Below are 19,229 nucleotides of genomic sequence, written 5' to 3'. Positions count from 1 at the left end.
GCCGGAGGAGACCCTGGGGTGCAGCCCTACCCCTCTGCTGCTTCCCCTGGAACTGCACCGAACCCCCCCCCGGGTTCATGGCACCCTCAGAGCAGGGCGAGCTGGGGACATGGAGCCCCGGGTGGTCACAGCCCTGCCACCGCAGATGGGCTCTTGCCAAGCGCTGCAGCCCACCCGGAGCTGGGAGCCAGCCCGGAGGGGAGAGGGGTTTGTGCTGAGCCACGTCCGCACCCCTCTGCCCCTTGGAGCCCCCCAGTGCCCAGACCCCCATGCCCTTCAGCACGTGGGTGTGTGGCAGAAGCAGACAGGAGCCAGCCAAGCCTCTCCCCGAGGCTCTCCTGAGGAGAAAGCTTTTTTTTTTTTTTTCCCCCCCCATGGAAAGCTGAGCACGGCCACGCTTCACCCCGTTTCCCTCACGGTGTGGGAGTCTCCCCCACGGGAGGTGCCGCTGGCCCGAATCTCACAGCCCCTCACCCCGGGTCACTCCCATTAGGTAAAGGAGCAGCTCGTCTTGGCGGGGGTATCTCCCTCTCGCGCTTTCCTTGTATTGTACGGGCCTGGGTCATCGAGGAAATCTTACAGGTCCTTCTGCTGCCGAGTGGTCACGGGGGAAGCCCGGCCCCCTTCCCCCCATTGTCAGCGGCCGGGCCGTATCCTCGCTCCGAGCCCCGGCCCCTAAAAATAGCTCTTTGTCAGGCGATTGTTCCGACACCTTCGCGGCGGCATTGACGTGGGCCGGAGCAGGAGAGCGGTGGGGTAGGTGGAGGGGAAGGGCTGGAGGTCCCCCCTGGGACCACTCCGAGTATTTGCCGCTGATAACAGCCCCTGTTGTGGGGAAATGGGCTCCTGGCGCACGGCTGCGTGCCGAAGGCCTTCCCGTGCCCCTGCCCGCTGCTGCCTGCTGCTGCCCGACGGTCACCTCTCCCCCACCTGCCTCAGCCCTTCTGCCAGCTCTGCACCGGATCCCCACTCTGGGGTCTCCAGGTGGGGGGAGGCCTCTGCCCAGGGCACACAGGGGTGATAGAGCCCTCCCAAGCCCCCGACTCAGACCCCACAGTGGGGGGTCCAGCCCTGCACCTCCCAATCAGCAACTCAGGGCTCCCCACGTGCCCCCTGCCCTGCTCACCCCAGTGGGGTCACTGCAGGCAGGGGGCTGCTCTGGGGGGGAGCGGGGTTGCCAGTGGGTGGGAAGGCAGCCAGGACCCCCGTCAGGTTTCGGAGAGGTTAAGCCCAGCCCAGCATAGCTGTCCCTGCCCTGGACACCCGCAGGGGTGACCCCCAGCATGGCCCTTCCCTGGCCCCCAACAAGACCCCCACTAACACGGCCCCATCTCTGCTGATGGCGCCTGTTTGGTTGAGGAGCCCCCGCAGGGCTCGCTCTGTGGGAGGGACTGTGCTGTGGCAGGACGGGGCCCAAAAGCCCCCCAGGCACCCCTTCCCCAGTGCCGATCCCCAATGGCTCCCGGGAGGTGCCGTGCCCGTGGGCCCCCTTACCCACTCAGAGGGGTCCCTCGCACCACGCAGCCCCAGCGTGGCCCCACGCAGGGGAGGGACCCCGGGGAGACCCCCCTCACTTGTCACCCCCTGCCACCCTGACCTTTGTCAGCTGGAGGTGACCGTCCCCCCAGGGCCCTCTCCTGCTTGGCCACCCCAGCTGCAGAAACAGGATTTTATTTCCCATGAGCGTGAGCAGGTCTGGATTAAAATAAACTCCTGGCCCAGATCCCTTTTCTGGTGTCGCAGGAGATGCCGTGTTTGCTGCCAGTGCTGCCCACAGCCCTGCTGAGTGCCCGAGCCTCGACCCTCTGGGCTGTGTGTACCCACGGTAGGGACATGCCTGTCCCCTGCCCAGCCCTTGGGGACATCTGCCTCTCCCAGCCATGCCTGACCACGCCGGCTTTTGAGGATGCTGGCCCCGCTCAGCAGCCATCCCCAAGCCGGGCTGAGCCCCCCGGGGCCACTGGCCATGGGGTAGGGCACGGGGCCAGCCCCGCTCTGATTACCCCCAGCGCTTTTTCCTTTTTCTTCCTTAATTTACTGAGTGCTAAATCCAAATATTACAACTTCCCCTCTGCACCGCTGGTTACGCAGGCGGCCCCCGGCCGGGCATTGTCTTATTGTTTGCAGAGGGAAGCTCCAGCGGGAGATTAACCTGGCGTTCACCCCGCGCCGTGGCTTCACACCCTGTCCCTGCCCACAGGGCCCACGTCCCCGGGGACCGTGGCCAGCACGAGGTCCCGGCGGGGCGAGCAGCTCCGAGGGGTCCGGTGCATGGGGGGACACGGCTGGATGGTGGCACCAGGGGTGCCTGGAAGCGCTGGTGCCCACAGAGGGGTTAGAGAGGATGGCGAGGAGCTGGCGGGTGTCCTGGGGGACTCAAGCAGACCCTTTGCTCTGTTCCTTCGACAGGGACCCTGGCAGGGTGCTGGTGGGGTCAGTACGGTCTGTCTGCTGGCATGGAGGGGCAAGGACTGCCCAGCACCCCAATCTGGGGGCCATCACACTGAGACCTGGTCTGCCCATCCTATCCCACCCCATCCCAGCGTGCCCATCACACTGTGGTTCATGGTGTGTCCATCCCATCTCAGCCCTGGCTGTCCATCCCTCCCTGGTCCTTTCCCATACTCTGCCCTGGGCAGGAGAGCCCTGTCCTCCTGTCCCCCTGCCTCCCTGTCCCCACCTGCTGCCATCTAGACCCTGCGGGTCACTTCACAGTCCTTTGACCCCAGGTCCGACAGGGCAAACGGTGACCTGTGATGCTCTGTCGGTCACTGTGGTCACTGCAACAGGGAGGATTCCCTGAGCAATGAGTGGCTGAGCTTTGCTCCGGTGTCGGCGTAGGACACGTTGGGGTCTTTGTCCTGAGCCTCTGCTCCAGGAGGAGTCCAGTGAGGGCCGGGCAGCATCCATAGGTGTTACCAGAGGACAAAGCATGAGGATGACTGGACCCTGGGGCTGAAACCTACCTTTGTGTCCCACATCCCTGGCTGGCTCTGCTTGCTTGGCTGGCACAGGATCAGGATCAGGCATGGGATCAGGCTCAGGCTCAAGCTCCAGCTCAAGCTCAAACACGGCTTGACCCCGCTGCCCCATCCCATGGGGCAGGACACCCCATGGGACCCCATGGGTCAAGAGAAGCAGTGCTGCCCACCAACCGAAGTCTCTGCCAGACCCCTCCACTGTGGCAGCTCCATCTTCCCACGCCCCCATCCCTGGCTGGACCCTCCTAGGTCCCCATGAGGCCACGAGTCCCTTTCCACTGGCCCTGGTGCACAGCAATGCCAGGGGCTGTGGGGTCCTGGGCCCCTATCACCAGGGAGTAAGCCTCTGCCCGAGCCCTCTGCCCACTTGCCCTTGGCTCTGGCAGCTCCTGCCTGGCTGGACCTGGCCTCGACCATCCCACCAGCACGGCGGCTTTCGGCACCGCCAGGCTCCGGCCACGGGTGCAGCCCTGCTGCATTCCAGCCCCGCTGGCCCGGCAAGGTTAAACTGCGGAGAGGCTGAAATATTTGGGAGGGGAATGGAGAAGGGAAAGGGGAAAAAAAAAATCTATAAAAAGAAAGTTTAAAAACACAAGTTAAAGAAAAAAATACCAGGCGCGGAGTGCAGCTGCGGTTCTGGTTCCAGTTCCCAGGTGATGTCAGGCCTGGAGCCTCTCCAGCCCCGGCCCCTCGGAGACGGTCTTTGTGGGTTCAGCACTGAGTGTTTTTCCTTCCTGAGACTCGGGGACACCTTCCTGTCTCAGAGAAAGCGGCCAAGAGCCTTTCCAAGGGTGTCTGCGCGCAGGAAGGGGAGAGGATGGGAGGGGAGCGGGAGAGAGGCAGCGCGGCTGGGCTCGGCGTGGGGCTGTGGCTGCCGGGGAACCGGGAGCATCCGCGGGCAATCGGCTGGGGTGGCCACAGCAATCACCCCACACAGGGAAAAGGGGTACCTGGCTCCCACTGGCTCAGCAGCCTCTGGCATCTCTGAGTCACCGTTTCCCTCTCGCCGTGCTGGGAGGGGATGGAATGTACTGGGACCTGCAGGCTTGGCACCGGGAGATGCCGGGACCCGTGGGCTTGGCACTGGGATGAGCCGGAACCCATGGTCCCAGTGCTGGAACATGTTGGGATGCACAGCCCCAGCACTGGGACGTGCTGGAATCCACATCCCCAGCACTGGGATATACTGGGTGCACAGCCCCAGCACTGGGACTTGACTGGGACCCATGACTGTTACACTGGGGCTTACTGGGGCCCTAGTCCCTAGCACTGGGACGTGCTGGGACCCACAGGCTTAGCACTGGGACATGCTGGGATGCGCAGCCCCAGCACTGGGATGTGCTGGATTCCATAGCCCCAGCACTGGAACATATGGGGTGCACAGCTCTTGCACTGGGACATACCGGAACCACAGCTTGCTGGGGCCCTAATCTCTGGCACTGGGATGTGCTGGGACCTGTGGCTCCAGCATTGGGACGTGCTGGATTCCACAGTTCCTGCACTGGGACATACTGGGATGCATGGCCTTTACACTGGGGCTTGCTAGCACCCTAGTCCCTGGCACTGGGATGTACTGGGTGCAAAGGTCCTGCACTGGGATTTACTGGGGCCCATGGACTTTATATTGGAGCTCGCTGAGGCCCTAGTCGCTGGCACTGGGACATGCTGGGACACTCATGCTCAGCCCTGGGACACACTTGGGACCCATGACGTGGCGGCTGGGACACACTGGGACCTGTGCACTCAGTGCTGGGACCTGCTGTGCCCCCACTGCCCTCGCAGTGGACCACCAGCCCTCACTGGCCCCTTGGGGGGCTCTGGAGCCGCCGCTTCATGGAGCCGGTGCCCTTTCATCTGCAGGTCGGGCTGTTTGCAGAGCTCAGCCCCCTCCCCGCTGCCCCTGCCCCCCGATAAACCCGGGGGCAGGGATTCTGTGTCCTGGGCTGTTTGGAGAATCTCACGGCTGTTTATTGGGGTCTGGGACACATTAGCCACGCTGAGAACAAACCTCTCCCACCCACCCCGGTCCCTGCCTGGGACCAGCTCTCACAGCTGCACCGCGCTGTCAGCTCCATAAATCAAACCCGGGGGGGAGGGAGCCCGGGGCAGGCTCGCCTCGGCCAAGCCGGGGGCCGAAAGGTGCTGGTGGGCTCCCGCCTTCGCCCCCTCCCTGGGCTAGGCTGGGGGAGGCTCTTGTGGGACCCCCAGGGTGATCCCCCTGCTCTCTACTGGTTCCAGCATCCTGGGGAGATGGGGCAGGTCTGGCCCCGCAGCCCTCAGGGGGCTGCCCCGGGAGCCCCCGGCTGCCCCATCTGCAGCTGCCTCTGCTCCGTGGGATGCACTGGCCCCTGGGAGCTGCCGGCCCCGGCACGGCACCTTTCCCAGGCTCAACGGTCCCCACCACCCAGCCCAGCCCTGTCCCCCCGAGCAGGGTCCCGGGGGGAGACCTGGCCTGGGAAACCCCTCGTGTCCCCACCTGACCCCATGCAGGTTCTGCTGCCTGCAGCCCTGCCGTGCATGGCCCTGGGCAGCCGCCGTGGTGGCGATGGCAGTCAAGGAAGTGATGGCTGTCACGGCGGAGCGGACAATCATGGTGCCAGTGGCAGTCGTAGTATTGGTGGCAGTCGTGGTGATGGTGGCAGTCGTGGCGATGGTGGCAGTCATGGTGGCGGTGGCAGTCGCGGGAGTCATGATGTACCAGGCGGAGGGGAAGGCACAAATCAGCGACACCAACCCTGACCCACCACCCGGGCACTCATGGCTGTGACATGGGGCTGGCAGTGCCGTCCCCATCCCACGGCACGGCACAGCGCAGACCACGTTGGGGCTCCCATAGTTCTTTTGGGGCCAAGGGTGTCAGCCCGGCCTGGGGACGTGGGGACAGCATGTGCCCAAGGGTCTCGCCCCACATATATCCCACAAGTGCACCCATGGGGAGAGCCGGGACGATCGCACTGGCTCCAGCGGCGCAGAGCAGCCGCAGGCGCAGGGCTTGGGGGGGTCGAGGCCATCTTGGGGACCTCATGTGCCCCCCATCTTGTCCCACACTGGGGCGGCAGACAGGCACTGGCCCATCAGAAAAATAAGGTTTATTTTCCAAGCGGCTGCACGTGCACAACCAGCGCCCGCGGGGCCGTGACACCGTCCCCCCCCCTGGAGCGCCTCAACGCCGGCCGCACACGGGCCCCTTCCAGTCCAGCCCCAGGGTGCGGGGACCCCCCTCCCCGGTCCTGCCCCGCACGGGGAGCCTCGGCCACGGGAGCATCCTCCTGTCCCGCTGCTGGCTCCGGGGCCAGTGTCGGTGCTGTCCCAGTCTGTGGCCCAGGGCTTGGTTGCCACCACCTCGGGCAAGCAGCTCCCTCCCTCCCCGCTCTGGTCTCTGGGGCTGGCGTGTGCGGGTGCTGCTCTGCCGCTGTCTCAGGCGGGTGCTGCCGGATCCCGGCTCATCTCCGTGACACTCGCAGGGGGGTCACCCCCCGAACCTTCAGGCAGTTGCCCCCAAGGTCCCTCCGGCCACCCTGTGGAGAGAGGAGGGGAGAGATGCAGGCGCTGGGGGGGGGTGTGTGTCCTGGCCGGGGGGTGCCCCGCTCCTGTCCATTGCTGCCCCACGCCAGCTCCACATGGACAAGCTGCTCCAAAATGACCAGTGCCCTGGTCCTGGGGTGGCTCAGAGCTGCCCAGGATGGACAGACAGATGGGGTTGTGCCTGGCGAGTGGCTGGGTAGGCAGCTGTGGGGTGGCTGCTGTGGGGGGACCATCCATGGCTGTGTCACCCTATGTCACAGCAACAGCAGGGACATGGTCCCCATGGCTGCTCAGTGCCACCATGCTCAGACCCATGGGCAGGGCTCCTGCCACCCCAGGGCAGACCCACAGCCCCAGGACAGACACACAGCCCTGGACAGACCCATGGCCCCCCAGACAGACCCAGGCCCCTGGGCAGAACCATGGCCCCATAGGGGATGAGGAAGCTCAGCCCCACCTCCCAGCACAACTTCAGCCCAGTACCGCCCAGTATAACCCAGCACGGCTCAGCAGAGCCCAGTACTGCTCCCATAACTCAGCCCAGCACCACCCAGTATGGCCCAGCACAGCCCAGTTCCAGCCCAGCCCAACACATTTCCAGCCCAGCCCAACCCATTTCCAGCCTAGCACAGCTCAGCATGGCCCAGTACAGCCCATTTCCAGCCCAGTACAGCACCTTTCCAGCCCAGACTCAGAGCTGGGAGGTGCAGAGTTGGGTCCCAGCCCAGCTCCTGCTGTTGCCCCCAGGGTCTCAGGTACCACTGGAGCTTCCTGGCCCTGGTGCCTCTTCAGGGTCCCCTGGGGGGTCCAGCACCATGCCAGCCCCCTGGCTCTGGCCCTGGGGAGCAGCCCAGGGACACAGCTCAGCCCCAGCTGGAGTGTCCCAGCTGGGCACAGCTCTGCCAAGCACCGGGGTTGAGGGTCCCCTGGGGAGAGCTGGGGAGGCTGCAGAGTCTGGCCAGCGAGGCAGGGGAGGGGAGGATGGGAGCAGGAGGAGCAATTAAAAATGGAGCAGCAGAAACCGAAAGAGCCCTGAGGACTGGTGTGTGTCCCGTAGCCACGCTGCTCGGGGTCACACATGGGATGACTCGGGGGGATGGTGATGGCTCCGGCAGCCCCTGCCCACAGCCCTGCCTAGGGGTATCCATAGGGCTGGGAAACTGCCGGCCCATCACCCTACATCCTGCATGGCCCATCCCAGGGCAGGGGCACCCAGGACCCCAGTGTGGGCAGCGGGATGGGGTCACCATGGGAAAGATACCCCCTGAGCTGCATGCAGGGGGGGTGTCAGCCAGGCAGAGCAGGGCAGGGAAGGGCAGGGGTGCCCAGGTCAGCCCCCTGCCCTGGGTGGGATCCGAGCCGGCACCACCAACAGACTCTGAGTGGGGCCATGGGCCGGGGACCCCTGCCTGTGTCTCCCCATGTCCGCTGTGCCCTGTCTGTCTCCATCACGTCAGGGTGCTGTCTGAGGCAGCCTTGTCGCAGCACCCAGAGGGGCTGGTGGGGTCGGGAAAAGGGGACGGGGTCAGCCTTGGAGCTCTGAATTCTGCCCCTGGGGCGGCCAAGTGCCCCCAGCACTGGGGTGACTGTTTAACCCCCCAGAGACCTCCCGTCCCGGACGGACGTGGGGGAGCAGCCCGGCCCTCTGACGCGAGCGGGAGCTGTGGGCGTGCGGCTACGAGCAGGATTTGGCCGGGAGCAGCCAAAATCTCCAGCGGGGGCTGGAGGCAGAGCCTGCGGTTCACGCTGAGACGTGCCGACCCTCCTGCCCTGCTCATCCTGGGCAGGGGCTACTGCCCTCCACCCCATGGGGATGTCCCAACCCTCCAGCCCTGCTCAGCCTGGGTAGGGGTTGCTGCCCTCCATCCCATGGGGACATGCCAACCCTCCAGCCCCACTCAGCGTGGGTAGGGGCTGCTGCCCCCATCCCGCCACCCCGCTCACCCCTTTCCGCTGGTTGCTGAGGCAGAAGGTGCAGATGCTGCGGGGCTGCTTGCTGTCCAGGTCGCCCTTGGCCCCGTAGATGGCACTGAAGCAGGGCTGCCCGTCTTCGCAGCCCTCGCCCAGCAGCAGGACGTTAGCCAGGTGGGAGATGTAGCTGGAGGCCAGGCGGAGGGTCTCGATCTTGGACAGCTTCCGATCCACCGGCTCGGTGGGGATGAGGGTCCGCAGGGCGGTGAAGGCCGTGTTGACGCTCTGGGTCCGGTCCCGCTCCCGCGCGTTGGCCGCCTGCCTCTGCTTCACCATCACCATCGGCCCTGGTTTCCGCGGCAGCTTGCGGCGAGCCTCGGCGCCCTCGCAGCAGCCGAACGACTGGTCCGACGTGTCGCTCTCGCTCCGGTTCTCCTCGTCCTCCGAGAGGATGCTGAGATCAGGGTAGAGCACGCGGGCGGCCACGGGACGCAGCATGGTGAAGGCCATGATGGGGTACCCGCCCGTACCCCCGGCCCTGCCGGGGGGACCCCCCCAGGCTGCGGGGAGCCTTTCCCCGCCGGCACGGCTGTGACGGCCGGCTCTGGACGCCTTCCCGCTGCTGCTCTGCTCCAGCGGCCGAGCGGGGCTGGGATGGCTGTCTGCGGGGGGAATTGGGATTTATACGGCCGGGGAGGGGCTGGCGCCGGAGCCCACCCCCAGCCGGCCCCCCGAGCCGCCGGCCAGCGGCCAGCGTCCTCGCCCCAGCCCGCGGGAGCCAGCGCTGGCTCCGGCCACAGGCCTGGCCCTGCTCCGGCACGCTGGCCCTGGCCTCAGGCACCTTGCACCCGGGGCCGGGCTCCAGGTTGTGCCCATGGTGGTACCGGACTCTGGTATTGCTGCAGACAGTGCCAGGGCCACTGCACGGTCATCTCCCTGTGCTGCAGCCCTCGGCCACCAGCGCCTGCGGTGCAATGCCACATGCAGTGCCAGCCCGTGGGCAGCATGTCCCCAGCCCCTGCCTGGCTGTCCCCTGCCTGGCTGTCCCCTGCCAGCCCCGGGTCCTGCACAGGGCAGCACAGGGTGAAGACGGGGAGCAGGACCCCGGATGGGGGAGGTACCTGGGGACCGGGTGGCACCAGTGTGGTCCCTGCGGCGTTTATCAGATGGGATGCCAGTGCCCAGCCAGGGGATGTGCTGCTCCCCGCACCCCACCGTGCCCCCTGGGATGGGGTCTGTACCCAGGAGGATGCCCAGAGCCGGCAGGGAGCAGTGAGGGCAGGCACCCCCACGGGGATGTTCTTCACCCTCGCTGCTCTGTCCCCAGAGCCTGGCACCCTGTCTGCCCGCTTCAAGAGGGGACAGGGAGACATGGTCAGGGGCACGGGCAGTGTTGCAGGCAGCACTGCCAGGCAGCCAGGAGCGTTTCCTCCTGCTCAGGAGGAAGGTGTGTGCCGGCAGTGGAAACACGGAGTCTTTTCCTGTGAGAGGAGAGCTGAGCTGGGAGCAGCAGGAGCCACCGGTGTCCTGGGGAGGGCTGGAGGTGCCCCCCAGCCTGCGGTTGGCTCCCAGTCCTTCCTGGACACCCGCTACCGTAGGTGATGTCCACCCCCTGCTCTTCCTCACCAGGGAGTGCTGTGTGGTCCCGCTCTGCCTTCACCCCCTGGCCCTGAGCCCGGCACCCCCAAGAGCAGGCAGGGGGGTGGCCAGCTGGGCCGAGCAGGCAGGAGGCTTCCTGCCTGCCTTCCTCCCCAGCCCACGGCCGAGCAGAGGTCAGCAGCTCGGCCATGATCCAGGCATGGCAGGTCAAGCGGCAAAGGCAAACAGAGGGCAGGACCTGGCTCCCGGCGGATGGTCCCGGGGCTGGTGGGGATGTGGCCCCAGTGCCTGGCAGTGGCCAAGGTGACGGTCCATGCCAGCTGCAGTCCCCATCTGGCTGGCAGTCCCACAGCCGGAGGGTGATGCCAGGGGAAATCTCCAGCTAATGAGGCAAAAAGTGCCAGCTTGGGGTCTTGCCAGGGGCTGGGATGGCAACTGCGGGATGCAGTGGGCACATTGCAAACCCTAGAGCAAGGTGGCTGGTGGGGGGGGTCTGGGTGCAACAGGATGGAGTGGCATTATGTCCCATTATGCCCCATGGCCAAAGACCCGTATCTGTGGGACCGGAGCTTGTGAGGTGCGTTCTGGGCTGGTGGGTCTCCCCAGGGCTCGCCTCATGTGTGTCACTGCATGTCACTGCTGGGACTGTGGCAAGGGCAGCCGTGCTCCCTGGCACTGGTACCAGCACCAGCACTGATTTGTTGCCCACCTGGCCCAGCAAGCTGTGAGCAAACGGCCCCTCTCCCCCCCCGCAGGGCACAGGCAGCCCCTTGCCGCCGGGACCCCCCCCTACCCTGTTTTCCTTCGCCATTTGTCTGCCTGCGCAGAGCCCGTAAATCACACAGCGGGGGGGGGGAGAGGGCCATAGCAGGGGCCAGAGGTCCCGCTGGGTCTGGGGGCATGCAGGGCTGAGCTGGGTGTCCACACTGTCATGGGGACGTATCCCTTGCTGGTTCTGTCCCCTGCCACCCCTTGCTGTGCATCAGTCCCTGCAAGGGACCCCAGCCCTCTCCTGGCCCTGGCAACAGCCCCTGCCTGGGGGCTGTTTCTTCCCCTGCAGAGGTGGCCGGGGCAGGGGTGGGGATGGGGAAGCCCTTGGCACAGCAGGCAGGTGCCTGCACAGAGAGGGGAGCCCCTTCTCTCGCCCTGCTCTCGCCCTGGCGTCCCGCTGGGCTGTGGCTGGGGGGCCGCAGCAGCCCCCAGCCCTGACAGGCAGCAAGACTGATGGCAGGGGCTGTGTACTCAGCTGTGGCCGCCCCACACATGGCCACCAGCTGACAGGGATGGGCTATGGGGGGCGGGGGGGGAGAGCCCGGGCCTCGGGGCCCAGCTGAGCTGCCCCTGGGGTGTTTCTTGGGGGGCATGGCCACGCGTGGGGTGATGGTGGCCTGCGCTGCTGTGGTGGAGGACAGGGCACTTGGGGACATGGGCAGGGAAGGAGCAGCAGGCTTTGGAGATAGCTTGGTGTGGGGCGGGGGACAGTGCATACGTGTGCATGCATGTGCATGAAGGTGTGTGCACGGATCTGCATGTGTTGGCGTGGCTGTGCATCTGTACACATGTATGCGTGGGCATGTGTGCATGGATGCGCATATCCATACATGTGTGTGCATGGATATATGTGAGTATGGGTGTATGTGTGCACGTGTGTAGGCAGTTGCACGTGTGTGAGTATGTACATGTGCACACATGTGTGTGCAGCAGGTCTGCATGTGCACAGCCATATAGACCCCAACTGCCACCACCTCCTGCTGCAGAGACCTCCCCAGGTTGGCACACGTGTGTGTGTGTGACCACTGCCCTGCCAGGTCCTGCAGGGGGGGGACAGACAGACAGAAGGAGCCATCAGTTCTGGCCAGGAGAGCAACGGGAGCCACGGGAAGCAGCGAGTGCTGCCTGTCCAGCTGGCAGCTGCCTGCGGATGCTGCTGCCGCTGGGATGGGAGGACGCGCGGCAGCAGCCGGGTTTTCCTGTGCTGCCCGGCGGGTGCGCGGGACAGGACGTGCGTCCCCGTGCCTCAGCATCCCCCCCTGGCCCTCAGCACCTCGGGTCTGACTCAGCCGGGCGGCACAAGGCGCAGCTGGGGGCCGCGGCATCGCAAACCTCCTGCCGGTCTCTGTGTCGTGTGGCCGACTTGAGCGGGTGCCAGGACACGGTTGTGTTTGGCATCACGGCTCTCCCAGATGATCCAGCCAAACAAACTGACCAGTGGGCCAAGGGCTACCATCCCAGCACAGCAGTGCCACGCTGCACAGCCCTGGGCAGCACCAGATGGTGTTTTGGGCATGCATGGTGGGCAGGGGGAGGATGGGACCCTGCATGGGACACGTGGCATGGAGGGGACATGGCCTGAACATGGTATCACAGCCATGGCCCCAGCCCAACCTGCAGGCTGGCTGGTGTAGGGGGGGGGGGGCATCCCTGGGGTTGGGGTGCTGGGTGCCCCGAGGGCTGGGTCCTGCCTCTGCTGGTGGGGAAATGCCCCCTGCCCCCCGCTCCGGGGAGTGTTTATCTGCGAGGTGATACTTAAGTGTAAGAAAATAAACAGGGAGCAGATGGGCCAGGGGGCCAGGGCTGCCCCCAGCCCCACGGGGCCACTTCGGCCCTGCTGGGAAAACACTGCTGCCAGCGAGGCAAATGGATTCCAGACCCGCGGCAATGCCGGCACATGTGGCTACCAGGATGCTGGGCCTGACCCTGCTGGGCCCTGGTGAAGCAACACCAAACTGACCCGACCCATCCCATCATATCCCATCATATCCCATCCCATCCCATCCCGTCCTGTCTCGTCCCATCCCACTGAGACCCCCAGGGTGCTGCCTGGACCTGCTCACCCACAGCCCCCAGTCAGCCCCCCAGCACACGGGAATGGCCAGGATTGGCCTCTCTGCCCACAGGTCCCCAATTTTGGGGCAGTTCAGGTCAGTCCTGCAGAACTGCCCTGTCACGGACAAGCTCGAGGAACGCACCCTGGAACCCTTTTGGGTGGGAAGGAACAGCGAAACAGGCTCAAGGGGATGGGGTGTTGTGAAACCTTTTGGGGAGCAGGAGTGTTTCCCCATGAGAGCAGCGCTGGGGTCAGGGCTGTGGCAGGGTGTCCCAGTGGGTCCCTGGGGCAGTGTGGGGAGCCCCAGGCCCCCTCCTCCCGCTGGGCTGTACCTGCAGGCTAGGGCTGCTGGTCTGGAAGGCATTACACGCCTGTCGCACGGGGAAGTCTGTCCCAGTTCCGGAGCTGGGACCCCCCCCTCCTACCCAGCCTGGGCCGGGGGGAGCCCACAAAGCGCCTTTGTTCCTGCCCTGGAACGAATGGATTGGAGGCAGCCGGGATCGGCTGTCAGCTGGCGACACCGGAGACCCTGCGGGTCAGGCAGAGGGAAGGGGGACAGGTGGAGGGATGGAGGGACGGACAGACAGAGCTGATACAGATATTGCCAGCTTTGGTGAGACCTGCTCCTGTGCCAGACAGGGGTTTGCGGCGCCAGCAGCACGGGCTGGGGGTCAGCTCACACTGTGCCAGCCCTGGGGATGTGCCGGTGCTACCAAGCCCCATGACACTGGTTCCGGGGCACCTGCAGGGCTGGCAGGGCTGGCCTGACACAGCTTTGCAGGGGATGAGAAGCCTGAAGAGTGGACCCTGCAGTAGGTCTCCCAGCTGGAAGAAGCCCCCACAGGGTGCAGGCACAAGGGAGAGGGGATTGGAGGGTCCAGGCAGCCTCACTTCATCCCCACTCGTGTGGTCCCAGCTCTCCTGAGCTGCCTCACACCCAGCTCCCTTTGTAAGGGGCACAAACCCGGGGAGACAGGGGTGAGCAAAGCTCATGGGAGATGGCCAGCACTGGAGGGCACAACCCAAGACCTGGGCAAAAACCAGTCCCTGCCATGGGGCACCCATTTCAGGGGGATGTCCCGTGCTGCCACAAGAGCTGCCACCTCCTCCCTTCCCCCTGCCCTGCTCTCTAACAAGAGGAAACTTTTTAGCACGCCACAATTCTTCCGAGAAATTTATGGCCCATCAGGGAGCCGCGGGCCAGGGCTGCTCTCTCCGTGAACGCTTGCAGGGCTTCCTCCCGGCGGAGAGTGGCTTTGATGCGGCACATGCAGCTCTGCTGCGCCGGAGTCTCCCTCCGGCCCCTTCCTTCATGGAGGCAAGGAAGGAGGGAGGCCAGAGGGAGGCCAAAGGGAGGCTCTGGCACAGCAGCCCCCAGCCCACCCTGCTTTTCCTCCCCAGTGGCTCCTGCGGAAACACCATGCTGGCAGGCAATGGCAAAGCGTGCCCCATCCAGTGGGCAGTGCTGCCAACTCCCACCCTGCACGCTGCCTTGAAGAGCTGCTGCCCAGGGCAGGCCATGCCCTGCTCCCAACCCCTCTTCCCAGCTTGTTTCTGCCCCAGGAGGACAGGATCTGTCTGGGGAGGAGCATGGCTGAGGGGGCAGAGAGAGGACAGAAGTGTCCAGCCGTGGTTCCTGTCCCAGTCCTACTGCTGACTCACAGCACGGTGGGGTGAGTCAGTGGCCTTTCCCCTCTCTGGACTGAGCTTCCCGGCTCAGAAGGGATGCCGAGACACCCAGGGGATGCTCCGGGTGGTTTTTCCAGCCTGCACATGGGGTGAAGATGTGGCGTTTGCAGAAATGACAGCATCCCAGCCTGCATGTGCTCCCACAACCAGGCCAGAGCTGACTCTGACTTCATCTGCATGGCAGTGTGGTCTGGCAGAGAATCCATCCCCAGCACAGCATCCATCCCCTCAGAGACCCTCCATCCCCCTGCAAAGCATGAGTCCCCCCCTCAGAGCATCATCCCCTCTCAGACCATCCATTCCCTGGCAGAGCATCCATCCCCCAGCAAAGCATCTGTCCTTTTGCAGAGCATCCATCCCCTGACACAGCATCTGTCCCGTGTGCCCACAGCCACCTGCTCTCGCAGGCGCCAGGCCGCCATGCCATGCCATGCTGTGCCACTGCATGCCTACTCCTGACCCCAGCATCTCCCAGTACCAGGTTCCATAGCCACGGGGGTTTCATTGACTTTATTCCAGGTACAGCAGTGAGCGTCCCATTCCAGAGACATCCTCCACAGAGAAGGGGACTGTGGGATGTGTCCAGGGATGGGGGCAGACAGTTTCAGGGCCGACACAGCCCAGGGTGCTCCCAATCCAGGCAGAGGGTGAACTGGCCGTGCCTGGTTCAGCCATGCCTCCTCCTGGTATGGCTGTGTCCCGATTTGGATGAGTCCTGATTCGGATGCGTCCCGGTTTGCCTGTATCCCTTCCCGGTTTGGCTGTGCCCAGATGACCTGGCCCAGTTCCAGTGTGCCCCGCTTCAGCCCGTCCCAATTCAGCCAGTCCTGGCTGAACTGTGCCCCGGTTCAGCCTGTCCCGTCCCGGATCAGTCTGTCCCGGTTGAGTCGTGCCCCACTTCAACCCCTCAAATCCCCGTTCAGCTCGTTCCGGTTGAGCTGTGCCCTGGTTGAGCTGTGCCCCGGTTGAGCCCATCCCGTCCCGGTTCAGCCCGTCCCGGTTGAGCTGTGAGCCGGTTGAGCCCCTCAAGTCCCGGTTCAGCCCGTTCCTGTTCAGCTGTGCCCCGGTTGAGCTGTGCCCCGGTTGAGCCCATCCCCTCCCGGTTCAGCCCGTCCCGGTTGAACCGTGCCCCGGTTTAGCCCGTCCTGGCCCGTCCCCGTTCGTCCTGTCCGGGTTCGTCCCATCCCATCCCGTCCTCTCCCCTCCCCTCCCGGTCCGTCCCGTCGGGTCCCGGTTCACCCCGCTCCGTCCCCTCCCGGTCCCCGCTGTCGCTCGGGGCGGTGCAGCGCGGCACAATAGCGCCACCTGGCGTCCCCGCCGCGCCGCACCGCCCCGGGCGCCTCCCGCTGCCAGCGAGACTCTGATCCCATCCCGGCTGGAGCGGCGGGGCGGGGGGGGAGAACCCCAACCCCACGGGGACACCCCCCCCCCCCCCCAGGACCGGAACGACCACGACCCCACCGGAGGCTCACGGAGACCCAGGATCAGGCCCAGCTCAGCCCACGGGGCACCGGGCTAGCGCAGGTGGGGTGTGGAGGAGCCCAGGTAGGTGCGGAGGTCGCTGAGGGTGGACGGGATGATTTTGGCAGGGATGGTCTCCCGGTTGAGCGCCCGGTGGGCGGCGAAGCGGTGGCAGCCCCCGAAGGAGTAGAAGTAATCCCCGCCCTGGCTGCCCTTGATCCAGAGCACGTCGATGGGGGGCACCCGCTCGGGATCCTCCTGGTAAAAGGAAAGATCCCTGAGAGAAACATACCCCCCGGCATGTCCCAGTGCTGCGAGCTTCCCCCAGCAGTGCCCCCCGGGGTGGCAGATGTCAGTGCCCCCAACACCCTGGGGGGATAGGGGTGGTGCTCACCTGCAGGGTCTCCATCAGGCTCTGCACCTTGCCCGGCTCCAGCTCCGCGGGGATGGGCCGGATGAGGACACGCATGGGCACATTGTGCACGGCCGAGATGTGCTGCGTGTGGATGCTCCGGTCCCCGTCCTCCGCCATGGCTGCTACTGGGAGCTGGCCTCGTCCTTCCTCCTGCCCAGCCGACTGAGCCCGCCGCTCCGCCCCAAACAGCGCAGCACCCAGCCGGGCCCCTCTGCTTCCTCCCGGCCCGGCCATCGCCATCGTCACCGCCACCGCCCCACCGTTTTGCAGAGTCACAGTGAAGGGGCAGGAGAGGCAGGGCCTTGCTGCTGGGATGGGTGCCAATGCCGGCTGGCCTGTCGCCTGCTCCTCCTCGCCCCGGCCGGGCTGCGGTCGGGGCTGCCCTCGGCTCCCTGTCTGAGCAGGGCACCCCTTGGCACACAGTGCCTGAGCCCCCCCCGCCAAGGCTGCTCGATGTGATGGGGTTCCCCATCCTGGGGTTGCCCGGGGGTTTCTGCTCCCACCTGGCCCTGCCAGGGCAGTAAGGATCAGCCTGTGGCATCTCAGCTGGGAGCTGGGATGTGCCCCTCACCTGCCTGTCTGTGCCAGGTCCTTGGCGAGAAAGAGGTGGCATGAAACAGCACCAGAGCATAGCAGCAAAGGAAGGATGCCCTATGGCCAGGCAGACACTGAGGTGCTCCAGCCCCCAATCTTTCTAGGTCATTTCTCCAGACCAGTGTCCCAAATGGTGGAGAGGTTCCCAGGGAGAACTGGGTCTCCTGCCCCACCGGCTGCCGGAACTGGGGAAGCCTGGATTCGTTGTGGGGCCATGGCACTGGCAGACAGCTGCTCCCAGCCCCCTTGCCCTGGCTCCCCGGGGGGAGAGAGAGGGTCCCCAGCCCCAGTGCTGACTCAGAAATAAGCTGGGTGACTCACTGCCCCGTGAGAGGACCAGTGACAGTCAGTTGGGGATGGGGTTGGGAGGCTCCGGGGTGAGTATTTTGCAGGATAAATCTGGTGATGATTTTGTAGCTGAATTACTGTGCTCTCGCCTGTGGGGCAGCACCGATGTCACCGGGAGCGCAGGGTTCAGTGAGGACTTTTGCTGATGAGCTGGAGGACAAAAATAATTTGCCCTCCTCCCCCTTTGGCACATATCTGTGGGGAAGGGAGGCAATGAGAGGGGTGTGGGGCAGCAGAGGAGGCAGGAGCGGGGGAGTTTTGGGGAAGACATTTTCTCCACAATGCTCCTGCCCAGAGCTGCCCTTGGGTATGGGCACAGGGCACTGAGGGAAGGGCAAGCCAGCAGCTCATGTGCCACCACCCGCCACAGCCTGTACAAATCCCTCGAGACACACAGTTAGTGGCAGAAATCCCTTTTATATCCCTGAATTGCATTACAAGTAATACTGCGGGCGGCCGGTTCTCAGTAGACTTGTCTTACTGGGGGCTGGCGAGTACAAAACCTGGCAGAAAAAAATCTATCATGCACGGAAAATTATTGCTGTAGTATCTGCTATTTACAGTATAGACAGGGGCAGAGGCTCGGCGCTCCGTGCCTGCCCGGCCAAGGGACACGGTGCTGCCGCGGAAAGGCGCCGACATCGCAGGAAAAGCCTGAACCGCTGCGTCCTCGCTGGTGGGGTGCCTGCGTGGCGGGGGTGATGCTCTTCCCCTGGCGTAGGATGCGGGTGCGTGACCATCATGCCAGGGCAGCGAGGACCGTGACAAGGATGTCCCCGGGAGGCGTTGAGCCCGCGAGCCGCGGCCGTGGCAATGCAGGCACCGAGGTGGCGGGAGGAAGACGGTGCAAGGAGGAAGACGGCGCAGGAAGACAGTGTGGGGGTACGCGAACGCGGCCCCTCAGGGTGCCGGGCTGAACTTCGACGGTGTCAGGGACCGGCACGGGGGTGATGGGGCCGTGGCAGCTCGCGGCCCGAGGTAGGAAGCGGAGGCGTGGGTCGGGCCCCGCTCCGGGATGCCGTGCGCACGGCGCTCGCACCGGGGCCGGTGCGGGGATGCTCCGCTGGGAGGTTGCATAGAATGGCTGGTTTGTCCCCACCGGGCTGGCGTGGGGCAGGGAGCAGAGCAGGAGCCTGTGACAGCGAGGAAGATGAAGGAGAAGGGCTTTGCCTTTGGGGGAGGCTTGCAGGGCGCGGAGCCCGGGCTGCTGGGCCATCTTGTCCCCTCCTGCCTCCGTGCCAGCTGCATGGTCCGCTCTCGGGGTCCTGTCCCCGTCTGTGTCACTGTGACTGTGTCCTGGGCACGGTGGCTCTGCTGCAGCTCTGCCACCTCCTCCTGCAAGCCGGCACTGGCACGGCCCTGCCAGTCTTGGCAAATAAATAGTGAAGAGCATAAGTTATAAATAATATAAATAAGAACATTTAAATAGACTCACCCAAACTCTACGGCTACACTGACCCCCCTCATCCTGAGCGCAGGCAAGGGGCGATGGAGAAGGGGCCGGGATCTGGCTGGGGAGGGGGCTGGGCAGAGGCTGGGGGTGCGTGGGGGGCGGCTGGGGTTTTGGTGCTGCCCCAGGGCTGGGTCTCCAGCCCAGCTGCCAGCATGGCCATTTGCATGGTGAGGGGGGCAGCACCTGCCCAGGGGGGCTGTTCCCCATCCCATCACCATGGCAGTTGTGCCTGGCAGAGCCGGGAGCTGTCAGGGGACATGTCCCATGGGTCTCTGCTGGAAGGCCCTCACTCTTCCCCTGACTCCAGGGCTGTGGAGCCGCAGTGCCAGGGTGAGCACCATGCCATGGGGCCATGTCCCATGGGACCATGCCGGGCAGGGGGGCATCAGGGTGCCCCAAGGCCCGGGTGGTGGGCTGCAAGGACCC

The 19,229-nt window shown here is 65.3% G+C and overlaps 2 protein-coding genes across 2 annotated transcripts; both read right to left on the bottom strand.

Moving 5' to 3' along the window:
- Positions 1 to 6,052: 6,052 nt before the first annotated feature.
- TCF15 (transcription factor 15) lies at positions 6,053 to 9,040 on the bottom strand. Its single transcript, XM_074157358.1, has 2 exons — positions 8,451 to 9,040; positions 6,053 to 6,499 (listed from the first exon to the last, which is right to left on the bottom strand). The coding sequence occupies exons 1-2, from the start codon at positions 8,925 to 8,927 to the stop codon at positions 6,425 to 6,427; spliced, it is 552 nt and encodes a 183-aa protein (XP_074013459.1). The 5' UTR covers positions 8,928 to 9,040; the 3' UTR covers positions 6,053 to 6,424.
- A 5,986-nt stretch (positions 9,041 to 15,026) lies between these two features.
- SRXN1 (sulfiredoxin 1) lies at positions 15,027 to 16,648 on the bottom strand. Its single transcript, XM_074157512.1, has 2 exons — positions 16,388 to 16,648; positions 15,027 to 16,248 (listed from the first exon to the last, which is right to left on the bottom strand). Exons 1-2 carry the CDS (start codon positions 16,646 to 16,648, stop codon positions 16,048 to 16,050), a joined length of 462 nt encoding a protein of 153 aa, XP_074013613.1. The 3' UTR covers positions 15,027 to 16,047.
- Between the last annotated feature and the right edge of the window lie 2,581 nt (positions 16,649 to 19,229).

Source organism: Numenius arquata, chromosome 12, assembly GCF_964106895.1.
Source record: "Numenius arquata chromosome 12, bNumArq3.hap1.1, whole genome shotgun sequence".
Taxonomy (NCBI): Eukaryota; Metazoa; Chordata; class Aves; order Charadriiformes; family Scolopacidae; genus Numenius; species Numenius arquata.
Note: the sequence above shows the minus strand (reverse complement) of the source record. Positions and strands in the feature narration are given on the sequence as shown.